The 14,631-nt window shown below is 51.0% G+C and overlaps 3 protein-coding genes across 3 annotated transcripts; 2 read left to right on the top strand and 1 right to left on the bottom strand.

Annotated features, from left to right (window-relative positions):
* Positions 1-198: 198 nt before the first annotated feature.
* P174DRAFT_441088 (2-isopropylmalate synthase) lies at positions 199-2,790 on the top strand. The gene is made up of 5 exons (XM_024827225.1): positions 199-404; positions 497-641; positions 695-1,906; positions 1,957-2,271; positions 2,338-2,790. Exons 1-5 carry the CDS (start codon positions 397-399, stop codon positions 2,536-2,538), a joined length of 1,881 nt encoding a protein of 626 aa, XP_024682422.1. The 5' UTR covers positions 199-396; the 3' UTR covers positions 2,539-2,790.
* Positions 2,791-3,320: 530 nt separating this feature from the next.
* On the bottom strand, positions 3,321-9,294 carry P174DRAFT_430808 (putative AMP binding domain protein; the record flags this gene model as incomplete). Its single annotated transcript, XM_024825660.1, has 5 exons — positions 3,321-4,248; positions 4,312-4,915; positions 4,974-8,926; positions 9,113-9,135; positions 9,235-9,294. The coding sequence occupies 5 exons, from the start codon at positions 9,292-9,294 to the stop codon at positions 3,321-3,323; spliced, it is 5,568 nt and encodes a 1,855-aa protein (XP_024682421.1).
* A 1,814-nt stretch (positions 9,295-11,108) lies between these two features.
* On the top strand, positions 11,109-14,447 carry P174DRAFT_459965 (SDA1-domain-containing protein; the record flags this gene model as incomplete). The annotated part of the gene is made up of 6 exons (XM_024829825.1): positions 11,109-11,413; positions 11,601-11,605; positions 11,984-12,014; positions 12,105-12,140; positions 12,216-12,503; positions 12,572-14,447. 6 exons carry the CDS (start codon positions 11,109-11,111, stop codon positions 14,445-14,447), a joined length of 2,541 nt encoding a protein of 846 aa, XP_024682420.1.
* Between the last annotated feature and the right edge of the window lie 184 nt (positions 14,448-14,631).

Here is a 14,631-nt window from a genome sequence, read left to right as displayed (position 1 = left end):
CAGTGGCCTCAGGACTTTTATATACCTCGAGTACCCACTTTGCGAGGCACCCCGAGCCACCGACCAATGAGAGCCACCAATTAGGAATCCCCGCGTCCGCTGTCGGCGGATCGACGAAAAAATATGTGAAAAGCGGCGAGAGAGCGTCATGACCTATTATTATTGAACGGATGGAGATATACTGACTCACTCCTGCTCGAACTCTGTCGTCCACATTTCTCCCTCTACTTAAATATCGTTCTCTGATCATAAATCCTTCGTTCAGTGTCATTCAGGCACATTTTACCAATTAATTGTCTGGTCCTCCCTTTCCTCCTTCTGGCCACAATATCCTCAAGTGACTTTCTCTACCTTCTTTCCCCACCCCCGCTGCGGACACCGCACGATACCGCCATCATGCCTATGTATGTCTTCTGCCCCTGGATCTCTGTTGTTTACTCCAGCGTCTCAAATGACGATTCGTATTTAAGCTTATTTTATTGACTCGCTTTGATAGGCTTAAAGATCCCTCGAAAAAATACAAGCCCTTCAAGCCTCTGCATCTCCCTAACCGCCAATGGCCCGATAAGGTCATCGACAAGCCGCCCCGCTGGCTGGCTACTGATCTGAGAGATGGCAACCAGAGTCTGCCTGATCCGATGGTGAGAATCTCGTTCAATTTTTCTGGACGCCTCTTACGTATAGATGTATATAGGATGGTGATCAGAAGTTCCGGTTCTTCAAAATGCTCGTCGACATCGGTTACAAGGAAATCGAAGTATCGTTCCCCTCGGCATCGCAAACGGACTTTGATTTCACTCGACGCCTGGTAGAGACACCTGGCGTCGTTCCCGACGATGTCTGGCTCCAGGTCCTGTCTCCTTGCAGAGAAGAACTCATCCGTCGCACTGTCGATTCCCTCAAAGGCGCAAAGAAGGCTATCCTCCACATCTACCTGGCTACCAGCCCGTGTTTCCGCCGAATAGTTTTCGGAACCACCCGCGAACAGAGTCTTGAGATTGCCGTAAGATGCACCAAGTACGCCCGCTCGATAACCAAGGACGATCCAGAGATGGCTGGTACCCAGTGGCAGTTCGAGTTCTCTCCCGAAACCTTCTCCGACACCGAGCCTGAGTTCGCAGTCCAGATTTGCGAGGCCGTCAAGGCTGCTTGGGGCCCTACCGAAGAAAGCCCCATAATCTTCAATCTGCCAGCAACAGTGGAGATGGCAACGCCAAACATATTCGCAGACCAGGTTGAGTATTTCTGCCGCAACATGACGGAGAGGGAGAAGTTTGTCGTCTCTGTCCATCCCCACAACGACCGTGGCTGTGCCGTTGCAGCCGCCGAGCTGGCTCAGATGGCTGGTGCTCAGCGTGTCGAAGGTACTCTTTTCGGAAATGGTGAGAGAACTGGTAACGTCGATCTGGTCACTCTTGCCCTCAATCTCTACACACAGGGTGTTAGCCCTCAAGTTGACTTCTCGGATATCAACTCGGTTATCAAGGTGGTGGAAGAGAGCAACAAGATTCCTGTGAATGAAAGATGGCCCTACGGTGGTCAGCTGGTTGTCTGCGCGTTCAGTGGCAGTCACCAAGACGCTATCAAGAAGGGGTTCAAGCTGCGTGAAAGCGCCAACGCCACCGACGACGACGAGTGGGTCATTCCGTATCTCCCTCTGGATCCTCAGGACATCGGACGGAACTACGAGGCTGTCATCCGTGTCAACTCCCAGAGCGGCAAGGGTGGTGCCGCCTGGGTCATCCTGCGCAGTCTGGAGCTGGATCTCCCGCGCGCTCTGCAGGTAGAATTCAGCAAGGTCGTTCAGAAGAAGACCGAAGCCGTCAACCGGGAGCTGCGGCCCAAGGAAATCGTCGACCTCTTCGAGGAAGCGTACCACCTCAAGTCGAACCCTCGCTTCAACTTGGTCGACTACAACATCACAACCGACCGGTCACAGTCACCGGCGCCCCGGAGCCGGGCAAGGCCCTCAACACCAAGAACCTCAAGCGTCGCTTCACCGGTATCATCGAGATCGACAACATCCAACACGCTATCACTGGCGTTGGCCCTGGTGCCATCTCATCTCTGGCAAATGCTCTGTCGACTCTTGGTATCGACCTCGATGTCGTCGACTACAAGGAGCACTCGATCGGTCTCGGTAGAGACGTGAAGGCCGCCACATACCTCCAGTGCACTGCGGCCGGAAGCAAAGAGCAAGTCTGGGGTGTTGGTATCCACCAGGACGTGGTACAAGCCAGTTTGATCGCCCTCCTCAGCGCAGCCTCCTCGGTACGTTTTTATCACCCCTATTCTCCCTTCAAAAGTGTCATGATCTCTAATAGTTTGGTCATACAGTTCCTGACAAGCCGTGCCGGCTCCCCCGCTCCATTCCGCCCTCAGCGCTCCAACACCCTCACAGACGAGGATCTGCAAGCCCTCGAGCATCTCGGCAGCTCCAACGTCGCGGCCATCACAGCCGCGAAGGTCACAACCAACGGCAGTGCCAAGTCCAAAGTTGATCTGGACGCGCTGACCGCCCAGGCGAACAGCCAGTAATCTCCTGTGTGTTCTACGTATCTTCGAAGCTTTTTTTCCGTCTCGATATATGGTTCCCACATTCCAAAAAAGGTGGCGAGTAGCGAAGGAAAAAACTTAGAGGCTAAAAGCAAGGCTATTTACAGTATAATTCAATTGTACAGATTGAACATAGTCTCTCTGATTCGGTTTTGGTGTTGGTGAACCAGTCTTATGATACTGTAAGGATGCACTCTGTATATCAAGTACTACAAATCTCAGCCTTCCGTGGAGGCAATTCAGCATGTACAGCAACTCTTCTTGGAGTATTATTATCTTATTATACGTAGAAGCGATGTCCTTCGGCTAAAAGACTATATAGACTATATACAATGCGGCATTTATGTCAAATGTAGACAGACACAAGCAATGCGAGGCAAGCGTGGTCTAATATCTTTCGAGAATCCGTGCACGGGCAAAGCGAGCAACAATATTTTGGCATAAAGGCGCGCATATGGGTGGGTATGTATGTACAAAACATGACTCATCGTTCATCATGGAAGTTGGGCTAGGCAGAAATGTAGAGTATTGAACAGTTCTCCACATGCAAAGAATCAGAAACTGTAAAGAGCAAAGGTGATGGTCAGAGTCAAGAACATGCAAGGCAGGCGGCAATGCAAAATGTAGGACGATAGATCAGCATAAAAACAAAATGACAGAAAGTGACAGGTCGGGGGAAAAGTTTCACGGAATCCGATGTGCAGTAGAGATATCCACTGATCGACATGGAAATCTCACGACATTTTCAGTATCTGTTACTGCTTTCAGTCAAGGTGGTTTCTCGTAGCACTGCTCAGAGTCCGATTGCCGGCACTATGACCGTATGCGTCATCGCCCCCAAGTGCCGATTGATACATCAGAGCTTCCTGCGGCCAGTCTCCCATTTTGTCTTCTGAGATCCGGTCCGACGAGTTGGGTCGAGCGGATAATGGGGCGGTGCCAATTGGGAGGCTGCTGGTTCTCGGCGGCTGTTGGGTGGGAATGGAGCCTTGTGCACGGACATCGCGGTATGGAAGAGTTTCACCGACAGCGCCTGCACCGGTGTGTTCATCCACGGGAGCAGAGCTCGTCGCATTGGCGAAATCGCCAAAATTGAAACCAAGGTCAGGGTGAGCAATGCCTGCCGAGTGACTTTCATTGTTCGAAGACCGCATTGGTGGGACAGGTTCCCCTATCTGAGGAAGAGACAGCTGCACGTCTGGAAGAGGTGGCGCAGGCATTTCACCTCCCTCTCCTTCATGTACGTCATGGTAAGGGGGCACCATTGATGCTTCCGGTTGCTCCACAAGCATCGGAGCTGGAGAACGAGGAACAGTAGCTGAATCAGCGTCCGGTACGAGAGTGGACCGACGCAGGCTGTTGCCCATGATGCTACCGGGTTTCGAGCCTTTACTAGAACGATGTTGAGGAGCTTCTGCGAAGAGGCTCATTGATCCCTCCGTATCACGAATACTGAATTGTGCGATCGTGCGCAATTTGCGGGTTACCCATGATGCCAGCACCTTTCCTCTCTGCTTCTCGCCCAAACGAGACCGAGGGAAGTCTCCGTGAGACACGAACGCCACTATGTCAGCTATGACTTGATGCTCACCGAGGATGGCGTCCACGATCACGGGGACAAGGGATGCCAAGTATGCTTTTCTTGTCACCTCGACGACAACCACTATCAAACCACCGGCCTGGAAGACACAACTAAATTGCGAGAGTTAGCACAAGACCAGTTCAATAGCATGGTGAAGTCGCTTGATCGCTTACCATCCTCCAGGCACAATGTTGCGATGACACTTCTCCACAGAGTTCTCGATGTCCATGGGGAAATGATTTAATCCATTGACCTCGAACGTTTCGCCAATTCCGCCCAGGACAAAGAGCACCTGCATCTCGACAGATTGGCCGGATGGACCGATGGGCCGAGTGACGGTGTGAAGGAAACCCAGGTCACCGGTGCGCACATAGGCAACGTTAGGGTCTCCATCCACGATCCGGCCGTTGAATCGCTCAGCATCAAATTCATTCCTGGATCCATAAAACGCCTTGGCGCAGGCGTCTGATTGAATCCATATCTCGCCATATTCGCCAACATGTGACAAGGTACAGGTTTCCGGATTCACAATAGCTACTTGTGTGTTTACCGGAACCATCCCTGAATCCTGGACAAGCAGCGCCGTCGGATCTGTGTCTGCATCGACGGGACAAACAAGCCCTTGGCGGAGAGAACGAAGGTCAAGCCACAGTTCAATCGGTTCGATGCACATATATGATCGAGTGACGACCATAGGGTTGAGCACGTGCGAGTATACTATGTTGATTGCGGTGCGGTCCAAACTCGCGGATGCGAAATGAAGGCGCACCTTTTGGTCTGTCAAAGTATTAGGTTGACAACAATTTGGACGGGGGAGAAGAGCCGCGGAGCTTACAGATATCAGTTCGTGGCCGACCCTCTGCGGAAATCATCAAGTTCTTCATTTCTTGAAGCTGGAAACCCTTCGCAGGCATGACGCTCATAGCGTAGTCCAGCATCTGGCTAGTGGCATATGTATCCTTAATCTTATAACGAGACAAGGCGACGAACAATGTCATGGGGTTTTGCGCAAAATCAACAGGCGATACAAGATAGGTAGGAGCACCTAATGACCGGTTAACATGGAAGGACTTTGCAGCCAAACCAGCGCGCGTTCTCTTACCAACGTAGATGCCCATTAAGACCGTATGAAGAAATCCAAGACCTAATGTGCTGCGAACGCTGCCTAAGACTGGTCTCGAGCTAGTCATCTGGCAGGTCTCTTTCTGAACTTTACACATTCCCAAGATGGTGTCGTGGCCAATTTGTACAGAGATTCTCCTCTGGTCCGGTGTCCAATAAGTCCAAACTAGAGCTGGCTGGTCTGATCGTAACCAAGTTTCTTTGACAGTAAAGCCAAGATCTCGGCAGCCATGAGACTGCTTCGATGGTTTGCTGGTATTGTAGATAGCAGGCACACCAATCCTGAGGACCTGCGCAGACTGTTTGATATGCTGGGAAACGATTTTTTGCCTCATGACGTGGTCAACGTCGCTATTGACGATGATTGCTTTAACTTTGAAATCATTAATCACATGGAGAAATGCAGGGGCGTCTTCTGCTAGCCGGTTCTGGTCGAGTGGAGCAATGGGAATGACAACGACACCCAGACAGAAGCAGGCATGCACGGCGTAGACATAGTCCTCCGAGTGCGTGTACATGAGGATAAGATGATTTCCAGGTCGAACTTTGACCTTGTTTTTCAAGTACATCGCTACAGCGGCGACTTTCAAGTCAAATTTCTTCCAGGTGATGCCTTTGCCTTCTTTTCCACGGCCGTCGATTGAGCAGTAAGCAAGCTCCTCTGCCTGGCGGGAGACACGCCATTGGAGAAGGTCCACAATCGTTGCGAAGTTGTTCAAAGGCGTGGAGGTGCGATCATCCATCACGACATCGCGGTAATCGACACCCGAGTACTGCTTTTCTTGCATGGCAAGCATCTCTTGCCGTGTCGCCGAAGCCAAGGGAGACCATATTCCCCCAACAGGGTCGACACCAACCGGCAGGTTCATGACCGATCGTTCAATACCGAACTTCACATGCACGCAGGGCAGAGTTCCGGCATCGAATTCTCTGCGACAGAGCATATTACCGACCTCCCGGCGTCCGTTCTTAGTCACACGGGGAAGTGTGTTCGGCGCCGTGAGAAGCACACAATAGACTCGCAAGTGATGCTCTTGATATAAGACTTCCATACATCTTTCCGCCAGAGACTCCAGGAGCACAGAATCTAGTTGCCGAGGTGGACCACCCGAAGTCGTTGGTGCGGTCGACGCCGCATATGACTCCAAAACAACAATCGGAAGATGTTCATCATTGACAAACACATCAAAGGCAGTGCAGTCATGTATCTTTGGCAAGTTCTTGAGAATACTGACAATCATGTGTTGGACGAAGAAGTAGCGATGTTCAACAATCTCCTGCCCATGCTCGACCCATTCCACCTTCTGTCGGAGGCGGTCTTCGTAGAGACCTAGTACAAAGATTTTCCCCTCAATCACGCAGCCAAGGAGACCAGTCCGTAGAAACTCTGGCTCCACCAGCACAGGGGTGGGGTTGCCCTCTTCGAACTTATAAGGCCGTGCGTGGAAGATTGCTTCCGTATGCTTGGGCAATGCCCAGAAACCGCCAGAAAGAGATGGTGAGTCAACCCATATCTCACCGATCACATTGGGCGTGCATAACAAATTGGTCTCCGGGTCAACAACGGCAAGGGTCGCATCAGGAATCGGGTAGCCGAAAGAGCCAACTCGCACAGCATTTGGCATGGTCGCTGCGTACTTTCGAGCGTCCTCGCCCATGGCCAAAACCACAACCTCATTGCTCTTCAAGGCCTCTTTATCGAGAAGTACTTCGCCCAGCTCGTTCTTGTTCTGCTCTTTTGGAGCAGGAGCAGAAGCACGTGCACCGCCACCCAGAAGGCTGCTGCCGAAACCACTGTTGTTTTCGGACTTTCTTTCCTCTTTTTTGGCTTCTGCGGCTTCTGAACGCTCGGCCGGATCCATCTCATGAGTCAGAGGGCAGCCCAAACGCTCTTCTCCTCCCAACCAGTCCCGAACACTGATCACCATACCGCCATGTTCGGGCAAACATAGCATTGGGGCAACAATTTCCCGAGCTCTGGGGTTTCTCATGGGCCGCAGCCATCTGTCAGCCAGAATTTCATGAAACTCAGCGTCGACAGTCAACGTATCGATAAGACAAAGCTTCACATTTTCGAAGTTAGGCTCAGAGTTTTTCTTGAAGTGGCGCGTGGCCATTGGATCTTGCTGGTAGTTGTACGCCGTGATCTTAAGCCCAGGGTAATCCGCAGCCATGAGTGTGGCCCTATACTTAGTGACCAAATGAGCGTACAAGCCTGGAGTTTCGACCGCTCGATCCTCAAGCCAGACGGTGGTATGGCCACCATACACAGTAAGAAGGACACCAAGAATCATCCCAATGCCTTGTCTTGGATCGAGATAGCTGATCAAGGTCTCTCCATGCGGACGGACGCTTTTACCTGAGCCAGGAACAGTTGCAATTATAGCGCCAAGACAAGCCATTTGATGCATGATTGTCCGGTGGCTCATGACTACACCGCGCATGTCCCCAGTAGGAGCCCGTGAGAACTCAATGTAAGCCAAGTCGGGAACCACAAGGGCCGGAATATCATCTTTTCTCTTTGGGTGGTAGCTTCCGAACTCATTGGTCTTCCACCATTCTACCCCTCTGGGCCAGTTCAGCTTCTGCATCGTAATATCCCTCTGGAAACTCTTGAGATTGTTCTCAGTTGTTAAAGCAAGATGCGCTTGAGTGGAGGTGAGAACCAGGTTGAGACTCTGGTAGTCTTCGAGATTATTGATGGGTACAGCAACGACCCCAGCAATGAAGCATCCCATAAGGGCAACAGCAAACTCGATGATCTCTGAATCGCGGTAAATCAGAGCCACACGGTCACCACGGTACAAATTACTCTTGTCACGGACGACTTGAGCGACTTTTTCCGCGCGACTGGCAAGTTTCTCCCAGGTGATGGAAGCGATTTCCTTGCCTTTCTGGTCTAGGACCCAGTATGCGGGCTGCTTGGGATGCACTCTAGCGCGATGCCGAAGTACTGCAGGGATGTTGTCGAAATTGGACATGAGAGTGTTCTTGTCGTGCGGGTCGTGTACCGCAAAAGGTATATCGCGAGGCTCGAGGGGAAGTAGGTGGTTGATAGTCGCCCCGTGAGGTAATTCGGAGGCAGGAATTAACGGCGGTGCCATATTTGCCGTTGGAGAAAACGTGTCCGATTGAGAGTAGCGATGGAATCCACCGCCATAGCTGTCTCTATAGTCACCCTGCTGCTGGCCCGCAAAGTCAGAGAAGTATGCTTGCTGGGAATCGAGCATCGTAGATTGGCGCGTGACCGCGCCGGGTGTCATGTCGTAAGCTCCGGCAGATTCATCCACATGCTCAGAAGCTCCAGGGTTAAAGGCATAGTTCTGGCTCAAAAGTGTTGCAGTTCGGGAGTCCTCCTGCGCGATTGGAGGCGCTTGCGGCTTCGGAAGGAAAAGGGAATCGTATGAAGTAGAGGAGGGCATCCGCTCAGGGGGCTGTAGTGCCATACTATCTCTATTGTATTGAAACGCACTATCATCTTGGATGGAGCCCTGTGTGCCCATGCTCACTCGCCGGTCGTATCCGAAGCTTCCATTACCAGGTATGTTACTCTGTGCAAAGGATTGCGAAGATGCATTTCGGCTCGCGGAATCAGCCGTAGGGGCCGAACACTGAGAATGGCCGGTGGAGCAATGTTTGAGCTGCTTATTGGCGACGACGGACTTTCTGAAGACGCGTTGATCTCAAGCGGCTTGTTTGGACCGAGAAATTGCGAAAGGAGTAGCGTGCGCCGTTTCTGGTAACTTCAGAGAGTTAGTCCTCAGTGCGAAGGATCAGACAATGGCAGTTCCTATCGCCTCATGTCTCATTGTAATTGACAATCATAGCATTCATCCAAAGAGAGTCGCTTACCCTTTCTCCGTGATATCCCCCTCCTAATCACCAATTAGCGCATTAGCCACAAATTATGATATGATACAGTCAATCTGGAACAACATCCATGATGGAGGAAACAACTGATATTGATTACACACCTCGAGTTCTCTATCGAGCTCCCGCAAAGCGGCCTGGAGCTCGGGATTCTCCTCCGCCATGGTCACAGAAGCGCTTGGTAAGAATAGATTACGACGTCTCTCATTCGGATGCGCATACGACGAGATGCGGGATGTCGTTCATATCTTCTTCGCGAAGCAGTCAAGTTTCCAACAGGAGGGGGCCGAGGCGTAACCGACTGAAATTCTTTCACCAGGTCTTATAGGGAGCCCCTTGCAAAGATGATGGTGATGCAGCAGAACGGAGGACCAGTTGCGGCAGGTTGTATCAACTTGGCTCCTCTTCCCTTTCTCCGCGCTTTGGTTTAGCCACAACGTCACCTGCCGTGGGTGCTAGGGCCAAGCGCACGCAACACACTAACCAATGATTGGGCTTGCCCATATGCACCGCCACAAATGAGAGGGGAATTGTTCCCCGTCCTTGAAATGCTTAGATTGAGGTGCGTGAGTGGATGTAGATCACGAACGATAAGAGAGAAATGGGTTCAAACATTGGTGTATCATGTCTGAGTATACTTCTTGTCGAAGTTAAACTTCTATCAATCGTGATGGCAGGTTTTCACCTGTATCCTAACCGTCTTCACCGACTAATTTTGTCCTCGGATGAACGAACTACATAGGCAAGGTACAGCGAGGAATGTACCTTACAGGATACTGTCTGAATGGACGACGCATCAATATTGTCGAAGATGAATACAGAATGACGGATCCCAATTGCAATGATTTGTCTCCATTCTACGCCGATGCTCAATGTTGAATACAAGGGCCGATAACCGCAAGGGATGATCAACAATCCAGTTTTCCATGACGAGGATTGCACCACCAATTGGAGGCCGTTCCCTCAGTGGCAATGAAGAGTCACCCCGGTCGTGCAATATGACCATCCAAGAAGTGCAGATAAATGGATCTCAAAACGTAGACATTGCATGACAATACCATTGCTTACCTTAGTACTACTATGGCAATGAAGACGGCTAGTCCGAATATGGATGAAATCGGCGGGAGCGACAAAAACTGTTATCACATGACCTCGGTGGGATGATTGGCGCCGGCCCTGCCCTAACCCACCCACAGTGCTAAGCGAAGCGCACCTCGATTTTCCTTGTTGCGAGCGAACCTTTTCAGCGGACCGACTGCTATCGACGACATTGAAGGTTCACCCAACGACACCGTCCGTCACCTTCACGAATCCCTCCCTCGACAACAGGTGCATACGGCGTCACAATGTCTGATCACGGGGAAGTCGAGGTCGAAAACCCCTCTGGGGCTTTCCAGGCTCTGCCTAAGGACGCTCTTGCCGAGATGGGCACCGTCAAGCTGTTCAACAAGTGGAGCTACGAGGATGTTGAGATCCGGGATATCTCTTTGACGTAGGTGTTTGATTCCAAAATCCCTGCGACTCAGAAGTGCTGCGAAAGGAAATTTTATTTGATCGGGTTGGGTTCCAATTTCGATGGGAGACGTTCGACTCGTACAAGAATGGAAATATCCGCGCACACAAGACTGGGAATAGAAGCTTTGGACAGCGTTGGGGTTGACAGACGCAAATTTGCTGACTCGGCTTCACAAATACAGCGACTACATCCAGATCCGCAACCCCGTCTACATCCCTCACACTGCCGGTCGTTATGCCGCTAAGCGTTTCCGCAAGGCTCAGTGCCCCATCATTGAGCGCCTGACCAACTCTCTCATGATGAACGGTCGCAACAACGGCAAGAAGCTCATGGCTGTCCGCATCGTTGCCCACGCTTTCGAGATCGTACGTGCATTTTCCGCGAGAACCTGGAACTCAGCCAGACAATGTCTGCCAGTGATAAATTACTGATACTCCGTCTTTACTTTCACAGATCCACATCATGACCGACCAGAACCCCCTCCAGGTCGCTGTTGACGCCATTGTCAACTGCGGTCCTCGTGAAGACAGCACTCGTATTGGTTCCGCTGGTACCGTCCGTCGTCAGGCCGTCGATGTTTCTCCTCTCCGCCGTGTCAACCAGGCCATCGCTCTCCTGACCATCGGTGCTCGTGAGGCCTCTTTCCGTAACATCAAGAGCATTGCCGAGTGCCTGGCTGAAGAGCTCATCAACGCTGCCAAGGGAAGCTCCAACTCTTACGCCATCAAGAAGAAGGACGAACTCGAGCGTGTTGCCAAGAGCAACCGGTAAAGGGGTAATGATTGGGCGTGTTCTCCGTTTGTTCCTGGTTTTATGTTTACTGGAGTGGACGGGGTTTCAATAAGGATTCAGTCGATTTGCATGAATCTGCGCGACTGTACATACCTCAAGACAGTCACGGAGGGAGTGAGATCCAAAAAATCAATGAAATCGGACGGCTTTCTTCTTTAGTAGTTGGAGTGCGATTATGAAAACATCCAGGCATAATAGGTTGATTACTCTTTTTCTTCCTTAGAAACCTCATCTCTAGTTTAATTTTCCCGACTCCGTGAGTGCTTAGTACTTTAGGAGAAACTGGGGGGCAGTACTTTCACCTGTCGGCTAGATTCATAGTCGAATTTCCCATTTAATCCATATCATCTCACTGGACAGAAATAATCAAGGCTGTAGAGTTAATCTGTAGGTTGCGGTGCGGAGGGTGACCGCTTATCGAAACTTTTTTTTTCTAGTTAAGTTTCGGAGCTTTCGACTTATCAAACCCCAACAACCACCACCGCTTCCCTAACCTGCAACCTCGATTTATCAGGCAATAATTCGAGATCATGGTAAAACGGAAGTTGGGGCCTTGGAAAAGGTCGAAGCTGACCTGTAAGTTGCATTCCTCGTCCCAATCTACAACTTTCGAAACCTGAGGGAAGTTTCAGTTCGCCACTAACGACTCTCTGTCTGACTTACCAGGCCCAATCTACAGCATAAAATTCGCAGAGATCCAAAGTGAGTTGCTCGCGCGCGATGTTCTGGTATTCTTATGGATTTCACAGGCCGTTAACATGAGCCCGCGGTGTCCAGGTCGTATATCGAGGACTTTCGGGCCCAGCACTACCAATATGAGAGTCATCGAGAAATTTTCATGGCAGCGCCAACGGCTGCCACTGATACCGGAATCATTTCGCTGCGAGAATTGATTGATTTTATCGCTCACGTTGCCGATTGCTATCCAACTATAACGAAGGATTTTCCCCAGCAGCTCATTGACATCCTTACCCAGCACCATCTGGTTCTGGAACCCGAATTGCGTGAAAAAATTGTCGGAAGCTTAGTGCTACTCCGAAAGAAGGAATTGCTTGATTCTGCGACGTAAGTGAACTTGAATAATGTCGTGCTTACAGGAAGATGTTGGACTAATCCAGCTGATTTTTATATAGGCTGCTACAGACATTGTTCCCTATTCTGATCACAACGCCAAGCAAAACTCTTCGGGCCCTGATTTTCCAAAAGATTCTCATGGACCTGCGCTCATCGAACGCCAAAACAACGAATCACAAGCTTAATCGGACTATGCAGACCGTCCTGTTCAACTTGGTTACGTCCGACCGCACCTCTTCCAAAGGCTTGTGGGCAATCAAACTCACGCGCGAACTATGGAAACGGCAGATCTGGACCGATGCTAAGGCTGTTGAAGTCATGAAGGAGGCTTGTCTGTCAGAAAATGAGAAAGTGATAGTTGGTGGTGTTCGTTTCTTCTTGGGCGGCGACAAGGAACGAGAGGAGATGGAAGACGAGAGCAGTGATGAGGAGACCATTGACCTTGGAAAAGTGAAACATCAGGTTGGGATTAACAAGAAGACCCGAAAGAAGTCCCGCGCGGTCGAGAAGGCAAAAGCCATAGTCAAGAAGCGAGAACGCAAGAAGAACCAACCGCATCCTCTGAACTTTTCTGCCCTTCATCTTCTGCACGATCCCCAAGGATTCGCGGAGGCGTTATTCGCGAAACACCTTCAGAACACGAAGTCGAACTTGAACTTGGAGCAGAAGCTCCTGGTTCTACAACTTGTCTCCCGTCTCGTCGGGTTGCACAGACTGCATATCATGCATCTTTACTCTTACTTTCAGAAGTATCTCACACCACGTCAGGCCTCCGTGACATCGTTCCTGGCTTCCCTTGCTCAAGCATCACACGACTTGGTTCCGCCTGATGTCCTGGAGCCTCTCGTGCAGAAGATCGCAAATGAGTTTGTCTCTGAAGCAGCAGCGTCGGAGGTGGCTACGGCTGGTCTCAACGCCATTCGAGAGATTTGCGCCCGACAGCCGTTGGCGATGAACGAAACCTTGTTGCAGGATCTTGTCATGTACAGGAAGAGTAAAGACAAGGGTGTGGTGATGGCTGCCAGAGGATTACTTAGTCTGTACAGAGATGTCGGCGCGGATATGCTCAAGAGACGGGACCGCGGTAAGGAGGCTTCTATGAGCTTGCGGGCTGGAGAGAAGAAGGAGCGCCGCTTCGGTGAGCAACAGACTGGCGAGATCGAAGGTCTTGAGCTGCTGGAGAAGTGGAAGGAGGAAGAGCGCCGAAAACGGAGAATCGAGAAGGGTCTGCCTTCTGATGCCGAAGATGATGAGGATGATGAGGCAGAAGACGATGCGGCCTGGGATAAGTGGAACATTGAAGACGACGAGGATAGCGATGATTCCGGTGGATGGATTGATGTGCAGAGCGATGCGGAAATCGAGCTGAGCGACTCAGATGATGACGAATCCCCGCCTGCGAAGAAGGCCAAGCAAGGTGATGAGGAAGAGGACAAGGCCGATTCCGAGACTGCGAAACCCGAGACGAAGAAGACGAATCTTGCGACCACCCGAATTCTCACGCCAGCCGACCTGGCCAAACTCGCAGAGCTGCGCAGCGAAGCGGCCGTCAATTCTTTACTTCCAAAGAAACTCCGCTCTGATCAGAAGAATGGGCCTTCCCGTCATGCGGATGATCCACTGACAGCCGCAGAGATTGAAGGTCTGGCAGCTCTGTCTGCCGGCAAAGCAACGCGCGAAGAGCGCATCGCTCATGCTAAAGAAGGCAAGGATCGGTCCGAGTACAAGAGTGTGACCGCACGGCGCAAGGAGCGCAAGGAAGCGCAGGGAAAGAGTACTACCAACAAGGAGAAGGCGCGCCGAAAGAATCTCTTCATGACTCTAGGAAAAGCGAAGAGCAAGGGCAAGAGAAGTCTTGTGGAAACCCGAAACGTCTTGCGTGCTCACCAGCAACGGCAAAAGCGTGGTGGCAGGAGAGGAAACGTCGGATCATAGTATATATAGGATAACATCGAGGAGAGAACTTAAGACGGCCAAAAAGTTTAGATACCAATATTCGATCTACTATTCAGACTTGAAGTTTTCGCGACCTGAGTTATACGGTTTCAACAGATGCTTTCTGCAACCATACCCTTGTCATTTCTTTTTCTTTTCCCTGGTTAGACGGAGTACATCTCTT

This window comes from Aspergillus novofumigatus (assembly GCF_002847465.1).
Source record: "Aspergillus novofumigatus IBT 16806 chromosome Unknown P174scaffold_4, whole genome shotgun sequence".
In the NCBI taxonomy this organism is placed as follows: domain Eukaryota; kingdom Fungi; phylum Ascomycota; class Eurotiomycetes; order Eurotiales; family Aspergillaceae; genus Aspergillus; species Aspergillus novofumigatus.
This window is presented reverse-complemented; position numbering and strand designations above follow the sequence as displayed.

Excerpts from the sequence above, each read along its gene's own strand:
- P174DRAFT_441088 (XM_024827225.1), top strand. Across the intron at positions 1,907-1,956 it reads CGAACCCTCGCTTCAACTTG|CCGGGCAAGGCCCTCAACAC; the intron begins GTCGACTACAAC and ends GGCGCCCCGGAG. Across the intron at positions 2,272-2,337 it reads TCCTCAGCGCAGCCTCCTCG|TTCCTGACAAGCCGTGCCGG; the intron begins GTACGTTTTTAT and ends TTGGTCATACAG.